The sequence below is a fragment of the Anguilla anguilla genome, chromosome 4 (genome assembly GCF_013347855.1).
Source record: "Anguilla anguilla isolate fAngAng1 chromosome 4, fAngAng1.pri, whole genome shotgun sequence".
NCBI classification, from domain to species: Eukaryota; Metazoa; Chordata; class Actinopteri; order Anguilliformes; family Anguillidae; genus Anguilla; species Anguilla anguilla.
The window spans coordinates 8,211,994-8,233,385 of NC_049204.1; the positions used below are offsets into that span (position 1 = coordinate 8,211,994).

The 21,392-nt window shown below is 48.4% G+C and overlaps 2 protein-coding genes across 3 annotated transcripts; one reads left to right on the top strand and one right to left on the bottom strand.

Moving 5' to 3' along the window:
• Positions 1 to 1,033: 1,033 nt before the first annotated feature.
• Positions 1,034 to 5,565, bottom strand: fam78bb (family with sequence similarity 78 member Bb). Its single transcript, XM_035411958.1, has 2 exons — positions 4,164 to 5,565; positions 1,034 to 2,327 (listed from the first exon to the last, which is right to left on the bottom strand). The coding sequence occupies exons 1-2, from the start codon at positions 4,424 to 4,426 to the stop codon at positions 1,799 to 1,801; spliced, it is 792 nt and encodes a 263-aa protein (XP_035267849.1). The 5' UTR covers positions 4,427 to 5,565; the 3' UTR covers positions 1,034 to 1,798.
• A 3,049-nt stretch (positions 5,566 to 8,614) lies between these two features.
• On the top strand, positions 8,615 to 15,262 carry LOC118224498 (UMP-CMP kinase-like). 2 transcript variants are annotated; one of them, XM_035411959.1, is made up of 6 exons: positions 8,615 to 8,906; positions 10,989 to 11,135; positions 11,473 to 11,625; positions 13,629 to 13,705; positions 13,920 to 14,016; positions 14,993 to 15,262. In XM_035411959.1, exons 1-6 carry the CDS (start codon positions 8,763 to 8,765, stop codon positions 15,032 to 15,034), a joined length of 660 nt encoding a protein of 219 aa, XP_035267850.1. In that variant the 5' UTR covers positions 8,615 to 8,762; the 3' UTR covers positions 15,035 to 15,262. The 2 variants fall into 2 exon arrangements, with proteins under 2 accessions (XP_035267850.1, XP_035267851.1); XM_035411960.1 differs by lacking the exon at positions 8,615 to 8,906 and adding an exon at positions 8,997 to 9,500.
• Positions 15,263 to 21,392: the final 6,130 nt, after the last annotated feature.

The window sequence follows — 21,392 nt, forward strand, 5'->3', positions numbered from 1 at the left end:
TTTTTGCCTCCCCTGCTCTAAGGTCTGTGTCAGACTGTTGGGCTGTGGGGCCACGCCTCCCCACTTATGACATCACAGCCTCCACCCCTGTGCTGTGCCCTGTCCCATCATGCACCTGTCCTGAGGCCTGAAGTCTGAACAGCCCAGCATGCACTGGGGGAGGGGCGCACGAGCACCTGTCAGATGCCCAGTGACAGTGTGGAATAGACGAGGCATGTGACCACTATCAGACCAGCTGTGTATGTGCGCATCAGAAAATTGTATTTGAGGGGGGGAGGGGGAGGGGGAGGGGGGAGGGGGAAGGGGGGGGGGGTGGAAAGGAGGGTGGAGTGTCCAAAAAAAACAACCACCAGGTCCAGATCCAGACCAGAAAGCCTAGATGAAGATGAGTCAACTGAACGATGTTAAGTGACCAATTAAGCACTGATTAACGGAACTGGAAACCAGCAGACCCTGACATGGTTCTCCTGGACCAGGGGTGCAGGCCAGGGGTGCTCCGAGGGAAAGGGGGGGGCGGGTGGGGGTAGCGTTAGCATGATTCCAAGGGCCCTGACTTGCAGGGGCCCTCAAAAAATATAAGAACATATGATTGTCCTGGGTGGGCGGTGGTGCCCGGTGCGAGATCCCATCATGGGACCCAGAATCCCAGGCAGCGAGCCCGTGACAGCCCGGCGGTCTGAACGGAGGTAAAGAAACGGTGTGTGTGTGGTCTTTTAAACGAGTCGGAGCGGCGACGGCGCGCTGTCCGCGCCGTCGGCGTGGCAACCCCAGATGAGGAGCGACCGTGGCTGGGCTCCCGGGGGCCTCTAGCGCAGAGGTGGAGCGGTGGAGCAGCACGGAGGGGTCCGGTCCCTCGGTCTCACTGTGAGAAGGGGCCGGATGGTCTGAGTCTTGGTGCTCAACAGCCGTGAGTTTGCATATTTCCCCCCCCCCACCCCAAGACCCCCTTTCCCTCAGAGTATAATACTGATTCTGACTGCAGACCTTGGTCAAAATAAATATTTAAGCCATTAAAACACCAGCAAGATTCCTGCAAAATACTGACAGTTTTTTTTTTTTTGTTTTGTTTTAAAAACATCTTATCTTCACTGGAACAATACACATACATCTTTCATATGATTGTACATTTTCATTTGGTCACACGTTTTGCTGCATATTCTCGGGAATCCTCCCACGCGTGATTGTTTGTTTTTCGAATTTTACCACCGCCTAAGCATGTTCCAAACACGTGTTCCAAATGTGCATTTGACCCAAGTATGATTGACAGGTTTCACCTGCTTGTGCTCTGTTGTCAGGGTCTGCCCTGCAGTGATTCGATCAGCACTCTGGCTGTAAGGCAAACTGTCCAGCGACTGTACAGACCTGCGTTAGCTGCGGTTTACGGTCTCTGCTGTTCATTCAATTTGTTCCCGTCGTTCACTCGGGTGGCACCAGTAGCTTGTTAGTTCCGTCCCCCATCGTGACTCGGTACTGTGACCACCAGGACTAGACCGGCTCGTTAAACTACACAAAATGGCTCCTCCTGAAAGCAGTCGCTTCTGTCTGTCCCCAGTTCTTGAGGCAGTTTAAGGCAGATTCCCCAACCTGTGCAGGGTTAGCGGTTAGCTTTCCAGATATCCCATGATGCACTGCTTCCATTCCAATGGCAGAGAAGGCGTTTGTTGGAGAAATTTAAGGCAGTTTTTTTTTTTTTCTTGTTCTTCATTTTGTAAATATCAGGCCACTGTATGTTCTCACTCCCCAATGTTGGTGGGTCCATTCCCGCAGATGCCTGCCCCCCCCCCCCCCCAGCCGCTCTTCACTTGGGCGGTATCACCACCAGGGGCGGCCCCCTCTTGGGCCTCCACATGAGCACCTGGGCGTCGTTGGCGTTGGGGCGGGACAGCGCGTTGGGCGGTATGGGCTCCATGTGGGTGAGCACGCGGGGCTGGTCCTGCTGGGGCCTCCCCCCCCCCGCCAGCGCGGCCCGGGAGCCCAGCGGGCGGGCGGGGTCCACGGCGATGTCCACGCGCATGCGCCACTTGATGGTCTGCAGCAGGATCCTCTCCTTGCTGCCGGCGTTGAGCGCCACCAGCCAGGTGGTGAAGCTCTGGTCGCGCGTGATGCGGGTGAGCAGCGGCGCGCTGCTGTCGCTCACGGGCACCGCCCACGTCACGCTCGGGTAGAAGTTGTCGTTCATGCTGACGGTGAAGCGCAGCGGCTTGTGGGTGGGGCCCGCCAGCGTCACCGTCTCCGTGGTGTTGCCGTACCAGGGGTAGCTCACGCCGTCCGAGTCGCTGATGGCCTTCACCCGCCCCTCCCGGAGCTCCGGCAGCTCCCAGCTCGACCTGCAGGGGGCGAGAGAGAGAGCAGCCTGTGAGCTTGGTTTTCAGGGGTCTGCAGGCCGTGCTGGGTTTTGTTGTTACTCTGCACTTAACTTCAACCAATTAAAAAACAGTGGATTACACAGTTAAGTAAATTAATTTGCTTATTTGGGTCTGAATTGAGTGCTGATTTCAAGGTGACTACAAAAACCAGCAGAGCTTGTGGCTGTCCAGCATGAGGGTGTCAGACCCCTGGCTTAGTTTCACATTTTCAAAAAAATTATAGGGTAAAATCTACCACAGACTGAAAGAGCCACGAAACCAGTGATCTTCATGCCTCCTGGTCATGGAGAGCTGCTGGGTCTGCTGGTTTTTGTTGTCACTTGTTGGCACATGATTGATCCATTAAAGCAGTCGATTACACAGTTGGCTCACCTCTCCTGGTTTCTTGAGTCTGAACTGGTTGCTGACGTTAAAGCGAGAACAAAAACCAGCAGACCCTGCGGCCCGTCAGGACCGGGAGTGAAGATCAATGTGCAAAACCACTCTTTCCTATATCACAGGGATGTCTTCTATCCGAAAAGGGCCACTGTGGGTTCAGGTTTTTGTTTTAGCCCAGCGCTAAGACACCTGATTCTCCCTGATTGAAGACCATGATTGGTTAATTAGTCAAACGAGGTGTCATAGAGCTGGGTTAAAACAAAAACCTGTTCACCGGCCTTTTTAGGATAAGATTTTGACACCCCTGACCTATCAAGCATTGGTAGACAGATGCAGGACATGAGCAGGCAAGTGTGCTATATGATTGATAAACTAGCTGTCGGTTGATTGATATACTGTCCAACCGGTGTGTCAGGAGATACATTAACCAGCTGTCTTGTCAGGAGGTTGACACATTAACGAGTCAACGTGTCAGTAGGTTGGCACATTAACCAGTCAATGTGTCAGTAGGTTGGCACATTAACCAGTCAACGTGTCAGTAGATCGATGCATTGGGCCGACCATTTGTTAAGAGATCAATCTATAAGTCAGCCTGTGGCAGTTCATGCCTTGATGTTAAACTGAGGTTTCCCCGCTCAAGTCAACTTCATCTGTCAAATGGACGCATCATTACCCCTGACAGCCCCACCCACTCCCCAGGGAGGAATTTAAACACTCCTTGCGCGTGCACGGACATACACACACACACCTCTCGTAAAACAGCTTCCTAGATGACATCAGAGATATCACCACTCAGCTCAATGGCATGTGCGTGCGTGCCTGCGTGTGTGCGTGCATGTGCTCAATGGCATGTGTTTGTGTGTGTGTGTGTGTGTGTGCGAGTATCCTCTCTCTCTCTTTCTCTCCACGCACAAGTTTGGGGTTTAAGAGCAGGTATTCCTCGTCTATTATCAGCTTTTCTATTTTTACTTCCAGAGTCTGGGGAACAAAATCAATTAGTGGGCGTTTGACTGGAAGGGAGAGACAGCACGGTGACACGGATACACAGGCACGCACACCAACGTTAATAATCCTAGAGCATTGCGAGAAAAAAAATGTTCCGCGTTTAGCCAATTCAGTTTGTCGGCAGACAATTTCGAGAACCACGGTCGCGCTCCGACACTGAATGTACAATGAGTCGCCACGCGCGCACAGCAGTCACACTCCCGCCTGCACACACGTACGCACATTCTGTCTCTCCCACGCGGATACACTGAGGCTTCCACCCACGCAGACAGGCTGTGATGGAGATATGGTGTTTCTCACAGCGTTCCGCCTACACCGCCCAACAACTGACAGAGGGGAAGACATGGACAGTAAGAGAGGGGTGTGCGTGTGTGAGTGTGTCAGGGAAGGGATACTCGTGGAGGAATAACTCACATGCCGATGTCCCCATAAGTGTTATAAAACTCCATCTGCGTGCAAGCCTGTATCCAGCCCACCACCCACGTTTCATTGCGGGGAACGGGGGGCATCACCACGCGCGCGGAGGCCTTGAAGTAAGGCGTCTTGTAGCGCAGCACAATCGGCGAGTTCTCCTCGATTATTGTCGGGCACTGGTCTATGGTGGCAGAGACGTCGTAGACAACGATGTTTTCTCGCTTGATGCGTGACTTGCAGGCGACGCTCTGGATGCAACCCATCGCGCTGCTTAGAGTCAGAGTCCAAACAGCCAGCCAAGGGGGGAGACACCTGAGAACCGGCCAACAGGCGCATCAATTTCGGTCAGATTCCATTCAGCCCCACAAGCGTGTAAAGTCGTCAATAATCATGTCAGTTCAATAGACCAACAAAACCAAGCATATTGAACATGAATTTTAAAAAAAGATAACGGTCACATTTGATTAATCGGATAGCTTAAGCGCACCGCTGCTGTTTTTAAGATGGGTTTTTGGGGAGATAACGAGTTGACGAAACGGGGACTGGGGCGACTGGAGAGGATACACCGACTCCCTTTCACGGATCTTCCCCGACGTGCTCGTGTCAGCGCGCGGCACTGCTCTGCGTGTTTGTCCCCAGAAGCAGCAATCCGAGCTCCTTCGGGCTGGAGCCCCAGCGTGCGCCCGGCACCTTTCCTCTTGGAATCCACGCGTCCGCCTGCAGGTCTGTGCCCTTTGATCCTCCGCGTTCTGCCCCGTGCTGTCATGTCACAAGAGAAGGAGAGGCAGAAACCGTCGGAGGCGGCGTTGATGTCGTTTTATGGGTGGCGGTCGAGTGGTTTGTTGTTGTTGTTGCCTACGCTGAGGTATGCTCGTTCAGAGCGGCACAGAAGTGGACAATGGTTCATACCTGCCGGCTCCGCGACCGCCCCAGCCGCTGATTGTGAGGCGCGAGTCTGTGGGTAATCTCCAGAATCTCATCGGCAGTCCAGTCCTGCGGTGCTCTCCCGCATCTTTCCTCGCGCGTTTCTTCGGTTTTTATATGCCGGCGCTGGAGGAATGATGCATCCGTAGATGGTTTAAAACAAGATCCATGCAGAACACATTGCAATCCCGCCGTTTTTTTTATCACCTCATGGGAAAAACTGCAGCGTTTTCTTCTGTTTTGTATGGCTAGGCTTTATACACGAAGCGCAAACCCTAGCTAATGTAGGCTACAGCGTCCACAATCTGTCTCAATCGCTCTCCTTCGCTCACAACAGCGATCATTCCTCTGTCGCTGTTCAGCATCGTCGTGGTGCTGATGATGCTGACTGAACGCCGAAGCGATAAGGACATTCAAACGCGTTTTGAGTGCGGACGCTTGTCTGTCATTTGTCCTCCGAAAGAACCCGTATCTATCAATAGTTGTGATGGATATATTGACGCCTACCCCCCCCCCTTTTTTTTCTCCAAATCTGGTCCTATTCAGTCAACAGCTCAGGTAACATGCGTCTAAAGACTGAGCACCATTTTTTCGTCAAAAACCATGTTGCTTCCAGGAATATAATTTTGCCATTTATTTAAAGCACTGAAATCGATTGTAATCTTCAATTAGAACCTAAATACTAGGCTATTAAATTCAAGTTAGCCTGTTCCTGCGAGAGTGCCACTGCACCTTATTAACCTTGAAAAAAAGACTTTGGTGATAGTATATATCTGTGAACTGTGGTTGTCCAGAAACAGACTCCATTTTAAACTCAATCAAGTTATAATTAAATACCCATTTGGCTGACTAGCTCACTTGCTGTGCTACTAAATACAGCACCCTCCAGAAGTATGGGAACTGTAGAATGAAAATAGTTAATTTTTCCTGATATTTGAAGTCATTTGGATTTGAGACTAAAAGACGAACATGAGACAGAATCAGGTTACGGACAATCAGCTTTTGTTTCATGATAATGGTGATCCACTTTCCACGAATGCACCCACCTATTGTTCTTACATGATAAACTCTGTGTATCAGGGACCCTAGAGGTTAATCACAATCTGCGGACAGCTCACTCACCATTGCTCATTGTACTCAGTGGTAGATAGGCCTGCTTTGTCTTCGCGTCAACTTAGTTTGCAGGCATGTTTTTATTTATAAAACATCTTGTGAATTCTTCCCAGCTATCTTGGGACTTTGACGCCAGATTATGCCGCGTACCAGTAAAGATCGCACATGTCACGTGATGCTGTGATAATGAAGGTTCCAACCGCCCGTGCAGAGTTCTCCCCTCCCTCCGCCTGGAGTAGCTTACAGAAGGAGCTTCAGCTCACAGACCTGGTTTTAATCTTGGAGAATTCAAGTCAATGTAGCTGCCCTTTGAACTCACTATATTGTTCTATTGATTTTATGCTATTTTCTTTGTGTGATTGGGTATCTGTGTAAGTCTGAAAGAGGGCGTTGCTGTAAAAGAGCTTGTGTGTTCAGTCAAACTACCCTCTATAGGTAAAGGTGTACAGGGTACATATAAAAAAAAACTTTTCTCATGTTCTCATGTGACAGGTTGTAAGCCTGCAATCCAGTCAATCATGGTGCTTGAGGCAAAGATATAGTTACAATAAGCATAGGATCCTCAATGTATTTTGAAATACATGTCAATGAACCTTCAGGGTCTGAGGCTCTGTGGCTGGGATGTAGGTGGCTGTCCAGTCACCAGAATGGACTGACTGAATGAGTTGTACACCTGTCTAAAGTGTCTGAAGCTGTTCACCTGATCCAGACACCCATTAAATGCATCTAGGGGCGACATAGCTCAGGAGGTAAGAGCGGTTGTCTGGCAGTCGGAGGGTTGCCGGTTCGATCCCCACCCTGGGCGTGTCGAAGTGTCCCTGAGCAAGACACCTAACCCCTAACTGCTCTGGTGATTGAGAGGCATCAATTGTAAAGCGCTTTGGATAAAAGTGCTATATAAATGCTGTCCATTTACCATTTACCATCTGCGATCACCTTGTCAACGTAACATATACCGAATGGGAAATATCCCTGGTAAATCAAACATTGTCCAGAGTAAGGTATGGGGTGAATTCGGCAAGATGTAAATGAATAGCTGATGTAAATGCCCCATTCTGGATGCTTTATGATGTGCCATGTATATTTCAGGACTTCTAAGTCCCAATGTGTGCTATTCTAAACATAGGTACTTTTATTGCTCTTTTATTTTAGTGGCTAAAAAAGTTTGCTCAACAGAACTTTATCATATTTATAATGGTGTAGAAGATTTATAAATTACACTCTGGATTGGCATTTCAGCCAAAATGCCAAAAAGTACACAGCTTAAATTATTTAGTTTAATTTTCTTCTCAGAATGTGAGACTTTGCCCAAATTGTTTAAATCTGTCATGCCAAGGTGAGTAGGTTAAGCCAGGGTGTTGAAGGTTACTGATGCTACCACTTCAGGTAAATTATCGCGTATGAGGACCTGAGGAAATCTATAAGCCAGTGTGTGTATTTTCAGCTGGATGGTGTTAGCTACCTGCCGGTGAGTCTGCTGAACCTGCACGAGAGCAGACTACGGTCTCACAAACGGTTTCGTATCTCTGATGAGGCAGATGATGAAGCATCCCAATTACTGTAAAACAGCTGGTCCTCTGTGTTCATACTGCACGGTGCAGACAGATGCCGTGTCCTCTGTAATCTTTTACTGTTGGGGGAAAGAACTACAATGTACAAATTACAATTTTGCCGTTTGGCAGGCACATTTATCCTAAGGAATTAACAAAAGCTCCTGGCTGGCTGACTGGCCACTAGCAGATTATAGAACAGATAAAAAATATGTACAGCAAATATTACAGGCTCTTATTTTGCCATTGTTAATATTGCCTTTTACTTTTTAATGTTTTTTTTAAAAGTGTTTCATGCTCAGCACTGTGTGACATGCAGTATAATCTCAAGCACATACCTGCAATTTCTGCCTGCAGCTATCAGAAGAAAGAGGACGATGGGAAAGTCTTATAACTGTCGTGTTATCCTAAAACGAGGCACAAGTACAATCGTTATGACATATAAAGTCAGGGACCTGTGTGATTGTATACGATTTTAATATGATTTTAATATTCTTATAAATTAATTAATCAGAGGCAGATAATAAAGAATTATTTGCTATCATACAAAGTTAATAGTCAATCTACATTTTTAGAGGAATTAAGTTGTTCAGAAATTCAGTGCCCAATTAAATATGAGCGATTTCAAGAAATTATTTCCGAATGGACAAATAGCCTATAACGTAATTCCGCGTTCTAAAACGTTCGGAAACCCGTATGAACGGTCCTGCCTTTTGTTGGTCATTTCCACCAATAAAACCTTGCCTTTGTGCATAATAACGAAACGTGTTTTTTATTTATTTGACAAACATACACCCCCCCACTTGCATCATATATGGACAAAGGAGGCATGGGTCTGGCAATACGGCAACGCCTTGTTTTTTTTCTATTGGTCGACGGATAAACCGGATGTAGCATCTGGACTTCCCTGACTAACGCGCAGTAACCGGTCTTTCAACAATCTAATCCTTGACCCTTTCTTGGAAAGCGGTCGGATTTATGGTCAACATTCGATCTAGCACTCTTTCGGTTTATGCTGGTGCAACTGCGGAGAACGTTGTCGCGGAGTCTGTCGAGTGTCGTGTACCGAGTCGCCCTTGCAATGAAGCCGCAGGTTATATTCGTACTGGGAGGGCCCGGTGCTGGGAAAGGGACACAGTGCGCCAAAATCGTGGAGGTATGAATTTGAGCATTTGAAGGGTCATAGGGGTCTGGGCTTGTTCTCCGGTGTGCGAATGCAGTTGCCGGTTTGGTGAATCAACATTCCTTGGGGTCCATATTAAATCGTCGAACGCATCAGAGCACTTGCTGTTCTTTTTTTTCTTGATATGTAGCTTAAAGGTTAGTCTAATATCATACGAGTCTTGTCTACATCATTAGCCTTTTACCAGCAGTTTGCGGTCGTTTTATTTGGTTTACAGACAGCTTGCTAAGTTGTCAGGTTTTCGGAAGAGAGCCGCTGAAAGATTCATAACAGGAGTGCTTTTTTATTCGTGTAGCTAAAATATTTGAAGGTTGTGAACATTGTTGCCACTGTTCTCAATGACATTTCGGCAGGATTATTATTCCTCGCGCTATTGCATGTTATATTTATGCACGTGCGCAGCTCTGTCACCTTTTCTGAGTGGGAGGCGGAAGGGAGCAACGTGTTATCGCGGTCATATCAGGTACACAGAGACTAAACGAGGACACATCAGCACTTGGGTCCAGAGATGACGGGAGCACTCCAGGTTATTCTCATCCTGCGATGTTTCTCCCCTCGACTGTCACTGTAAGCAGCAGGGTTCACTGTCTTTTGTTATCGGGGAGTGCGCGACCGTTGACTTTGTCATCATCCTCTCTGGCCTGCAGTTGCTATGGAGACCAAGGCCCTCTCTCACCCTTTACTATATAAATATAAGTCTTACGTTACTAGGAGTACATGAACAATGTACTTTTATATTTCTGTAATTCCCTAAGTGTTTTCATTATGAATATATTTCAGTAGTGACATACATGGGTATGTGGTTTTTCTGGTATAGTTATATATAATACTGGGTGGAGCTGCAAATGTGTCGTTGTTCATAAATGAATAGTTGTCATGTAAAAAGCATCTGTTATTTTGTTCTATTTCCATTCGTCAGGCCTGCTTGTGCTTCTGTACATCTGTTTTGCTGTCTACTTGTTAATCTCTTTTTCTGAAGATTGGCCTGCTGCCTTTCACACAGTGAGTGACCTCTGGTCAGCTGACCTGGGTCTAATGCGTATCTGAAATAAATATTTTGGGCCTACATGCTGGTAAAATGCGAAAACACTCCATCCAGTCCCTGAGAATCTTAAGCAAACTGTTACCAACCGAAATGCACAACATTAATCAAAGAAGAATTTTGTTCCGAATGTTGGTGGAATTAGATGTTTCTTTTTTAAATGGTCAGTAAGCCACAGGAACATTAAGTGGATTTTAAGGGTTACAAGTAGCCCCTGTTATCATTAGTATTCACACAACATAGTTCTTTTGTATTTTGTATTTCATGTTTTGATGAAAGTTATCAGGGATCTACACAAGTAAATTGTAAATGATTTCACATACTTGACCAAGGTCTGATACTCAGATGTTTTCTTTTTGATGGAGTCCAGGTTTAAATGGTCTCTACTGTCCCTATAAGAGCTACAGCGTACCTTTTTCACCTGGATCACTTGCCTCCCTTATATGTTTCATACTCCTGTCCTCTTGGACTTATGATTACATTCACCTGTCTGTCTCACCTGTCTGTCTCCTCCTGTCCCTCTCACCTGTCTGTCTCCTGTCTGACTCATTACATTACATTACAGGCATTTAGCAGACGCTGTTATCCAGAGCAACTTACACAACTTTTACATAGCATTTTACATTGTATCCATTTATACAGCTGGATATATACTGAAGCAATTCCGGTTAAGTACCTTGCTCAAGGGTACAACGGCAGTGTCCTTACCCGGGAATCGAACCTGCGACCTTTCGGTTACAAGCCCAGTTCCTTACCCACTGTGCTACACTCCGTCCTGTCTGTCTCCTTCTGTCCCTCTCACCTGTCTGTCTCCTGTCTGACTCACCTGTCTGTCTCCTCCTGTCCCTCTCACCTGTCTATCTCCTGTCTGACTCACCTGTCTGTCTCCCCCTGTCCCTCTCACCTGTCTGTCTCCTCCTGTCCCTCTCACCTGTCTGTCTCCTGTCTGACTCGCCTGTCTGTCTCCTTCTGTCCCTCTCACCTGTCTGTCTCCTGTCTCCTGTGTCTCTCAGACTTACGGTTACACTCACCTCTCGGCGGGGGACCTGCTTCGGGCCGAGAGGACGCGAGAAGGCTCTGAGTTTGGGCAGCTCATTGACCGCTACATCAAGGACGGCAGAATCGTTCCTGTGGAGATCACCATCAACCTGCTGAAAAAGGTGCTAAATTTATGCTTCGGTCTGATGTGCTTAAAAGTTTTGAATGACTTTTTTCAATGCTATATTTTGGGGTTGGTTTTTTTTTTTTGCTATATATTATTTATCCTGGTTTCCTAATATTTGGTACTCGACAAATATGCTTATTATTATTATTATTATTAGTAGTAGTAGTAGTAGTAGTAGTCAAGTCTTATTTATCTTATTTTGTTAACTTTGTTGATTTACTAGCTGAAAATAGTTGAAACATTTGAGCGCTAGTGCCTCATAACTGCTCTAGTGTTTGCAATTACCAGCGCTCTTCCTCATCCTCCTCCTCCTCCTCCTCCTTCGTCCACAGGCAATGGAGGAGACCATACAGCTGGACCAGGAGAAGTTCCGTTTCCTCATCGATGGCTTTCCCCGTAACCAGGACAACCTGCAAGGGTGGAACTCGGTAATGGATGACAAGGTGGACGTGAAGTTCGTCCTGTTCTTCGACTGCAGTGACCAGGTAAAGAGCGGACTGAGCACAGGAAGGTGGGGCAGTGGGAGAGGCTGTGGGGGGGGGGGGGGGGGGGGGGGGGGGGGACTGGGTTGGGGGAGGTGCTGGGTAGGCGGAACATCTGGCAGATTGGGAGGGGCTGGGGAGGGGAGTGGGAGGGGCTGTGGGAGTGTAAGCAGGAGTGCTGGGAGATGGTACGTGCGAGGTTCTGGGAGAGGGGGGTGTGGGAGGGGCTGGGGACATGGGATGGGGTAGGGGGAGTGGGAGGAGCTGGGGGAGTGTTACCTGGGGTGCTGGGAGAGGGCGGTGGTAGGTTCTGAGTGAGGGGGGGGTGCGAGGTGTGGGGGGAGGCGGGTGTGGGAGGGGCTGGGGGCATGGGATGGGGGAGGAGGAGTGGGAAGGGCCAAGCAGAAACAAGATGGAAGTTATCATAACATGGCGCGTGAACAGTCAATCTGCTTTTGCTGGTTTTGTGTTTGCGGATAGATGTATGAGAAGCCAGACACTGGGGCGGGGTGCAGGTGCTGAGGTGTGTGTGCAGGTGTGTATCACTCAGCAGGGTGCGGTGTTGAGCTGTAGGTGTGTCTGCAGGTGTGTAACAGAGCTGGACCGGGTGCTCATGTGTGTTGTGTGTATGCAGGTGTGTATCGGAGCAGGACCGGGTGCTCATGTGTGTTGTGTGTATGCAGGTGTGTATCGGAGCAGGACCGGGTGCTCATGTGTGTTGTGTGTATGCAGGTGTGTATCGGAGCAGGACCGGGTGCTCATGTGTGTTGTGTGTCTGCAGGTGTGTAACAGAGCAGGACCGGGTGCTTGTGTGTGTTGTGTGTATGCAGGTGTGTGTCTGAGCAGGACCGGGTGCTCATGTGTGTTGTGTGTATGCAGGTGTGTATCGGAGCAGGACCGGGTGCTCATGTGTGTTGTGTGTATGCAGGTGTGTATCTGAGCAGGACCGGGTGCTCATGTGTGTTGTGTGTATGCAGGTGTGTAACAGAGCAGGACCGGGTGCTCATGTGTGTTGTGTGTCTGCAGGTGTGTAACAGAGCAGGATGGGGTGCTCATGTGTGTTGTGTGTATGCAGGTGTGTATCGGAGCAGGACCGGGTGCTCATGTGTGTTGTGTGTATGCAGGTGTGTATCGGAGCAGGACCGGGTGCTCATGTGTGTTGTGTGTCTGCAGGTGTGTAACAGAGCAGGACCGGGTGCTCATGTGTGTTGTGTGTATGCAGGTGTGTAACAGAGCAGGATGGGGTGCTCATGTGTGTTGTGTGTATGCAGGTGTGTATCTGAGCAGGACCGGGTGCTCGTGTGTGTTGTGTGTCTGCAGGTGTGTAACAGAGCAGGACCGGGTGCTTGTGTGTGTTGTGTGTATGCAGGTGTGTGTCTGAGCAGGACCGGGTGCTCATGTGTGTTGTGTGTATGCAGGTGTGTAACAGAGCAGGATGGGGTGCTCATGTGTGTTGTGTGTATGCAGGTGTGTATCGGAGCAGGACCGGGTGCTCATGTGTGTTGTGTGTATGCAGGTGTGTAACAGAGCAGGACCGGGTGCTCATGTGTGTTGTGTGTCTGCAGGTGTGTAACAGAGCAGGACCGGGTGCTCATGTGTGTTGTGTGTATGCAGGTGTGTAACAGAGCAGGATGGGGTGCTCATGTGTGTTGTGTGTATGCAGGTGTGTATCTGAGCAGGACCGGGTGCTCGTGTGTGTTGTGTGTCTGCAGGTGTGTAACAGAGCAGGACCGGGTGCTTGTGTGTGTTGTGTGTATGCAGGTGTGTGTCTGAGCAGGACCGGGTGCTCATGTGTGTTGTGTGTATGCAGGTGTGTAACAGAGCAGGATGGGGTGCTCATGTGTGTTGTGTGTATGCAGGTGTGTATCGGAGCAGGACCGGGTGCTCATGTGTGTTGTGTGTATGCAGGTGTGTATCGGAGCAGGACCGGGTGCTCATGTGTGTTGTGTGTATGCAGGTGTGTATCGGAGCAGGACCGGGTGCTCATGTGTGCTGTGTGTATGCAGGTGTGTATCGACCGGTGTCTGGAGAGGGGAAAAAGCAGTGGCCGCACAGACGACAACAGGGAAAGTCTGGAGAAACGGTGAGACCTGTCTCCTGCGTGCAGTGCGTGTGCGTGTGCGTTTGTGTGCGTGTGTGTGTGCATGTGCGCGTGTGTGTGCATGTGCGCGTGAATGCCTGTATGTGCGTGTGCGTGAGTGTGACAGTGTCTCTCCATGACGTAAGCCATTTTGCGCATGTCATACCTGCTCCACCTCTCTTTGACGGAGTCTTCCTCTGATCCACCCGTGCTGCAGGATCCAGACGTACCTGCAGTCCACCCGGCCAATCATAGAGCTGTACCAGCGGCAGGGGAAGGTGCGCACGGTGGACGCCTCCCGCGGCGTGGACGAGGTGAGGCTGCTGACCAGAGGATGACCCTGCTTCAGAACAAACACCAAGCATCAGAAAACAAACACCAAGCTTCAGAACACAAACACCAAGCTTCAGGACACAAACACCAAGCTTCAGGACACAAACACCAAGCTTCAGGACACAAACACCAAGCTTCAGGACACAAACACCAAGCTTCAGAACACAAAACCAAGCTTCAGAAAACAAACACCAAGCTTCAGAACACAAAACCAAGCTTCAGAAAACAAACACCAAGCTTCAGAATGCAAACATCAAGCCTCAACAAACAAACACCAAGTTTCAGAGAACGCCCAGCTTCAGAACACAAACACCAAGCATCAGAAAACAAACACCAAGCTTCAGAGCACAAACACCAAGCTTCAGGACACAAACACCAAGCTTCATGACACAAACACCAAGCTTCAGGACACAAACACCAAGCTTCAGAACACAGACACCAAGCTTCAGAGTGCAAACACCAAGCTTCAGAACACAGACACCAAGCTTCAGACTGTTTTACATCACAGCCCTCTGCTCGAACATGCACTCATGTTATATACAGGGTTAGGGCCTTTTCCACTTGAGTTCAGTCCATTCCATAAATGTAATTCATGCACAGAAAATGGCCAGTAATGTTTCATGAGGATAGTTCATTCATTCATTTCAGTTTCTTGTACTGATATGATTTGCACATAAGAAAAGGTAGGGAAAAAAGCATGTAAATATCTTGGAGATGTAGATGAACAGAATGTACCGGTTGAGTAAAATAACTCCACTGGGACTTGGGAGCGAGGCCTCACCATACAAAAAGAGTTTCCCCCCCCCGAGTCTGCTTGTGAATGCGCAGCTCCTGGGGTTAGCATGGTACCTGTCTGCTGCACGTGAGGAAAGATGAACCGTCACCCACATCATCACCCCCCTTTTTTTCTCACACCATCTCTGTCTTTCTTTTCTTTCTTTCTTTCTTTCCTGTCAGGTGTTTGCGGATGTGAAGGCTCTCCTGACTAAGCAGGGGTAGAACGTTGCCCCTGGCAACCGGGCGCCGTCGCTGATTGGAGCCGTCGAGCTCTCGCGCTCGGTGTACATGTGTCTGTGCTCACGGCTCTATTTTTGTATGTGTTGAGAATTGTTTTTTTTTTTTTTTTTGTCTCAGTTAGTTTCACGTGTAAAAGTTGCATTTTCTGGTGAAAGGAGTGTGTGTGTGTGTGCGCCTGTGTACGTGTGCATGTACATACGTGTGTGTGTGTGTGTGTGTGCGCCTGTGTACGTGTGCGTGTACGTGCGTGCGTGCGTGCGTGTGTGTGTGCGTGTGTGAGGAGAAAAAGCGCAGTCTCACACACCTGGTACCAGGAAGAGTGAGAGTCCCCTCTCTGCACTGCCATCACCTGTATAAATAGCTATAGTTGATCACACTTGTAGAAATAACTATATTCCATTGCACGTCTGTATAAGTAGCTGCAGTCCATCACATGGCTGTACAGAATTGCTGTAGTCCATCACACACCTGTATAAATAGCTGTGGTCTAATACATATATCAACATGCGTGCTGGTTGTAGTGGATGGTGACTCATTTCGTCCTCGTCCTGTGTGAAGCTTCCAGCCGGCTGGTGGCACCCTGCGCAGATCTGGTAGAATGGTGGAGTCTCATTTGCCAAACGGGGGTCAGGTGACCTGGTGCTGGGGGGCGGAGCTGAGCGGGGAGTCTGGGACAGGAGAGCCGGTCTCGGTTGAGCTGAGCTGCTTCCGGACAGCCTGCTACCGTTGTGCTGATTGGACAGAGACACGGGTGGAGGTTTGGTGTCTCTGTCCAGTGTCTGTGAGGAAATGCGTGTGTGTATGCATGTGTGTGTGTGTGTGTGTGTGTGTGTGTGTGTGTGTGTGTGTGTGTATGCATGCATGCATGCATGTGTGTGTGTGTGTGTGTGTGTGTGTGTGCTTGAGCGCCTGCAGCTCCTCAGATGAGGGCCCTGTCTCCTCAGTTTTTGCAGGTATGTGGTAAATTTTTAGGGTAAACATAGGAGACAAACCCGCAGCATGTATACGTGTCACGGGCTGGGACATGGACGACTGAAGGCCCTGGTGGAGGATCAGAAAGGAGGCCAGGCTGTGATCACTCAGTAGGGCAGGAATAGTCTCGTACCATGGGCCATAGGCAACCACGGGCCATCTCGAACCATGGGCCACCTCTGCTGTGGGCCACCTCTGCCATGGGCCACCTCAAGCCATCTCGAACCATGGGCCACCTCTGCCATGGGCCACCTCAAGCCATCTCGAACCATGGGCCACCTCTGCCGTGGGCCATCTCAAGCCATCTTGAACCATGGGCCACCTCAAGCCATCTCGAACCATTGGCTGCCTCGAGCCAATCTCGAACCATGGGCCATCTCGAGGCATGGGCCACCTCTACTGTGGGCCGTCTCGAACTGGGCCGTCTCGAACCATGGGTCGTCTAATCACAGCGTCCGCCTGACACCAGTGTTCTCTCCTGCCACTCACAGCAGCCTCTCTGCTTCCGGGTCCCCAGAAAGATTATTCTAATTGTTCTACTTTAGGAAGTGTTTCTTGTGACTGGTGGTGATGTCATAATGAGTATTGCGGGTGGTTTAAAGTGAGCTTCTGCGAGCCTTGTATAACGAGTGAGCTTACTTATGCAGTTTGATTTCTGTCTCCTGTAGTCTCTCTCTGTTGAGTACATGGAAACCTCTCTACCAGCGCTGCTGCCCAAAGTCTTTCTCTTAACGAGGTGGCTGCCCTGTGTTCATCCAGCTCAAGGCACCTGTCGGCCATTTTAAGGTGCTTACACAAAGTAGATGTTTTATTTTAACCGCTTAAAACATGTTCATGTTTCTGAATTGTTATTATTCGTTATGTGAGGAAACCTACAGAAGGCTAATGTGGTTGAACATGGATTGTGGACCAGTTCGATGTTAAACTTGAATGTTTTTTTTTTCTTTTTAAAGTACTTCTGGAGGAAGTGCAAAAAAGGATCATTTAAATGTGCAAATGTATATGATCTTCAATCCTACAATGAATGTGCATTTATGATTTATTTTTCTATAATTATGGATGACTAAATACCAGAGGGCTCTTTATTTCCAAAACCGATATTTAATATTGAAACTCAAGGGTGCTTGCTGGTCTGCAGCAGGGGTTAGGCAACCCTGATCCTGGAGTGACAGCGATGTTCCTGGTTTTCTTTCCAGCCCAGCTTGATCACAAAGGTTTGAAGGATTCTTTAAGGGTCTGCGAAAAATATCCAGAGCCTGAATGGTTGAAACTGCTAAAAAAATACCTCCAGCACATGGCCACTTGCATTCATTAAGCCTAATAATTAATCCTGGTGTGCAGTTACAGGTTTGGATGGAGCGAAAACCAGGAAGCGCTCTGGCACGTCCAAGAGTGCGGCAGTGTAGTACAACGGGTAAGGAGCTGGGGCCTCATTTATAAAAATGTTCCTAAATTTATTTACAGCAAGAGAACGACTTGCTGCAGTTCACACATGTCCAGCAGGTGGCAGTGTTGATATGATTTGAGTTCATGTCCCCTGCAGAATGCTGTCTGCTGTCCACAAAGACTGTAATGCAGGGAGACTCTAATCTGGTCCTTCAGGCCAGTAGTACTGATACGTTTGCTTCTGTACCTAAGTGGGGTTTTGATTAATGTCACTTACTGGAGAGAGAATCCACTCACCTAATCTCCCAGGTCTTACTTCAGTCCCTGATTAGAGGGGACGAATGAAAAACCAGCTTCATTGCTGCCATTTAGGGCCTGGAACTCAGTATCCCTGCAGTAATGTGTATTAAAGTCATGGTGTTAAGTGATAGGCAGTACAGGACTAGGCTAAGGTACACAGCCTTTTTTACGGCTTAGCCAGGCAGCTCTCTGTGGTGTTACTCTAAAATTTACACTCTGACCCCTTGAACATATTCAACATTTGTATGCAAAATGTAGAATTTTGTTATGGCAGGCAGCAGTATAGCACAGGTATAAGGTACTGAACCATATAGTACAGTACAAGGTATTGAACCTGAATTGCTTCGGTAAATATACATCTTTTTAAATGGATTGTAATCTATTTAATTATAAGTGTATTTCACTCTGGATGAGAGTGTCTGCTAAATGGCAAAATGAAAAGTTTGTGAAGGTGAGGTGTCAGTAAATATATTTTCACCAGTCAAGAGTCATTCGGTCTCAAGACTAGTTGCTTATGGGGACTCAGCCATAAATATATCCTTTCGGGTAATAACAAATCCTCATTCGTCAGTTTGTCACATGATAATCAATCCCTTACAAACCAATCCAGCCTCATTATTGATCCCTTTTTTTCCCAGGATAACATTTCTATTAGGAACATTGTGGAAATGCAATTAATCATACTGAGTCACACCGAGCTATTAAATTTCCAAGTATTCGCAAAAAGTGTTAAACGTGTGCATCCTTGCATGAAGGCTACAACTCTGGAGCAGGACAAACAGATATTTTTTTTTATAATAGTATGCTGGCCTTGATTTTAATGTGGCCTTAAATCAGACGTCAGCATCTGCTTTTCTGACGTTCTTTTTTCATATCAATATATATAACATTGCAAATAAAGCTAATACCGGACTGTTCTCTATGAGTAGGCGGTAGTTGGTTATTGCATACATTGCGCTCATTTTTAATCTGTCTGTTTGGTCGATTATGAACTAACAGTGGTGGTTTGAATGCCCTTGTGGCAGCTAGTTAGTTCAAGGCTACAGTGCATCACGTGACATGCAGACACTGAAACACCACTGACACACATGTCATGGTTGTTTATCTGAAGTGCAGGTGCAATAAATATGTGATCATGAGAATAACTCGCGTTCAAATAGCACTCAAGATGAACATAATAAAAAGAGATTAGTATTAAGAGTGAATCTAAATCTCAAGATTTAAGATTAATCATCTATGCTCTCCGTCCAGGGTCCCTTCTATGGTGCTGTTGACCTCCTGATTGTTGTGAACAGCCACTGGAATGTTCACTGGGCGACCTGTACAGCTGTGTGGTTTTGGCCGCCACCTCCCGTAAGAGAGCCCCATTAGGGCCTAAAGACCTGGTGATATGTCGCCTGAGCCGGTAATGCCTCAGTAATACCAGGAGACAGCTGCCCGGCTTCCCCTCATTATGGCAGAGATCCCTAAGAGCTGCCTGTCCCTGTGAGAAAGAAAAGGGTCTTAGTCCAGCGGCTGGCCTGGACTGAAGTGAACATCCTTACCTGCTGTGCGTCGCCTTGTTTGTGTGCACAAGTATTCAGGGAGCACAGTAAGTGGTGGTGGCCCCTCCCTGTCTGAGCCTGGCCTGGGATGGGCTGGGCCGGGCTGGGCTGGGCTTGACGAGAGTGAGGGGGCATGGGGGGGGGGAGGGTGTTTACATACGCACCGCGCCAGTGACCGCTCTCTCACTCAGAGAGGAGAGGACTTTGCCTCAGGTGAGTGGGTGAGTGAGTGAGTGAGTGAGAGTGAGAGAGAGAGAGAGAGAGAGAGAGAGAGAGGCATCCTGTCTCAGTGCCAGAGCAGCTAATACATCTTGTGATGTATGCCATCTAAAAGTGCACTTACAGCATTGATGCCATTTCATAATTGTACAGATAAATTCCCCCCCCCAAAAAAAGAAAATCTACTTTTTGGTGAAAGTGCATATTCCAACAGGACGCTTTAATTCAGTGTGAACATAGACCGTTTTCAGAATGCTGTCTTTATAAGTGGCTGATGCTGGTCTGTGTTTTATTCTCTGGTTCTGGTTGTGAGTGAGCGCTTCACTGCAGTGAGAGGTGGATCTGTCTTTAGGCCCCACAGCTGGGCTGATCATCCAGCCCCTGCTCTGAAACCAGCCTCCCCGCTGACCTTTCCTCTCTAATGAAGTTTCACAGAGATAAAGGTTACACACTGGAGTTCGGCCCTCTCTGACACACACACACACGCACGCACGCGCACGCGCACACACACATGCACGTTTGTGTGTGTGTCCGTATATGCATGTGTGTCTGTGTGCACATGTGTGTTTGTTTGTGTGTGCATGCATGTATGCATATGTGAGTCTGTGAGTCTGAGTGTGTGGACATTTGCTTGTTTGTGTGTGTCTGTTATTGTGTGTTTGTTGTGTGTATGTGTGTGTTTGTGTTTAAGTATGTGAGTGCGCTTGAGTGTGTTTGTGTATGTTTGTATGTGCAGCATATGTGTGTGTGTGCGTGCATGTGTATTTGTGCATGCAGTGTGTGTGTTTGTGTGTGTGCGTGCGCGCATGTGTGTGCGTGTGCGTGTGTGTGTGTACATACAGACCTTCTTAGGGTCCACTGTCTCCCTATCAGTCTGTGTAAAGGCCAGGCTTTATCACCGCTGCTCTCAGTGTGATGAAGGAGAGGAGTTACTGTGCGTCTCTCTGCCTGTCACCACCCGCATGATGCCAAGAGCCCTGCTCTGAGACTGGGGAACAACTGACAGCAGTACAGACCCACTAAAGAGCCCTGCACTGAGACTGGGGAACAACTGACAGCAGTACAGACCCACTACAGAGCCTGCACGGAGACTGGAAAACAACCGACAGCAGTACAGACCCACTACAGAGCCTGCACTGAGACTGGGAAACAACTGACAGCAGTACAGACCCACTACAGAGCCTGCACTGAGACTGGAAAACAACTGACAGCAGTACAGACCCACTACAGAGCCTGCACTGAGACTGGAAAACAACTGACAGCAGTACAGACCCACCACGAGAACATTCAGAGCCTGCTCTGAGACAGAGCCTGGAGAACAACTGGCAAAATAATGCTAGGCTAATAATAATAATAATAATAATAATAATACCTCCTGTTTAGAGTTCACTGTATTGTGTGGAATGTAGGTGAGCGTTAAAATTGTGGAGTTGTAGAGGGGTGCAGAGAAAGAGAGTGAGGGGGAGAGAGAGAGGGAAAGAACGAGGGCAAGTACCTGTTGAGAGATGGCAGCGTGGAAGAGAGGATGAGGGAAGAGTCTGAAAGAAGGCCCTTGTCCCTCCGTCCCTCCTCTCCCTCTTCCTCTGTGGCGCTGACGTTCGTCCGACTGCCGTGCGTCATTCCGCTACACCTCTAATTGGTTCGAGGGATTCTGATTGGCCGATAAGGCTCGAGATTAAATATAACCGTTTCGCGATGTGTCTGGCTCCCAGGAGCACGTTCGTGTGCTGACAGTTTCACGTATGAAGTGCGTTTCGCTCAAATTATCACTCCTTTCTATGCGTTCTGGCGTGGGGGTCAAAACAAGCTATCCTCCACACCACCCCCCCCACCCCCACCCCCAATACACCCCTGCAAACCATGTCTTTTAGTCATTCTCAGTCTAGGACACATAACTGACCAGGAATCCCCTTACACAA

Coding starts and splice junctions, on each gene's coding strand:
- LOC118224498 (XM_035411959.1), top strand. CDS start 8,763: ATGCTGGTGCAACTGCGGAGAACGTTGTCGCGGAGTCTGTCGAGTGTC. Junction 11,136..11,472: donor CCATCAACCTGCTGAAAAAG/GTGCTAAATTTA, acceptor CTTCGTCCACAG/GCAATGGAGGAGACCATACA. Junction 13,706..13,919: donor AGGGAAAGTCTGGAGAAACG/GTGAGACCTGTC, acceptor CCCGTGCTGCAG/GATCCAGACGTACCTGCAGT.
- fam78bb (XM_035411958.1), bottom strand. CDS start 4,426: ATGGGTTGCATCCAGAGCGTCGCCTGCAAGTCACGCATCAAGCGAGAA. Junction 2,328..4,163: donor ACTTATGGGGACATCGGCAT/GTGAGTTATTCC, acceptor CGCCCCCTGCAG/GTCGAGCTGGGAGCTGCCGG.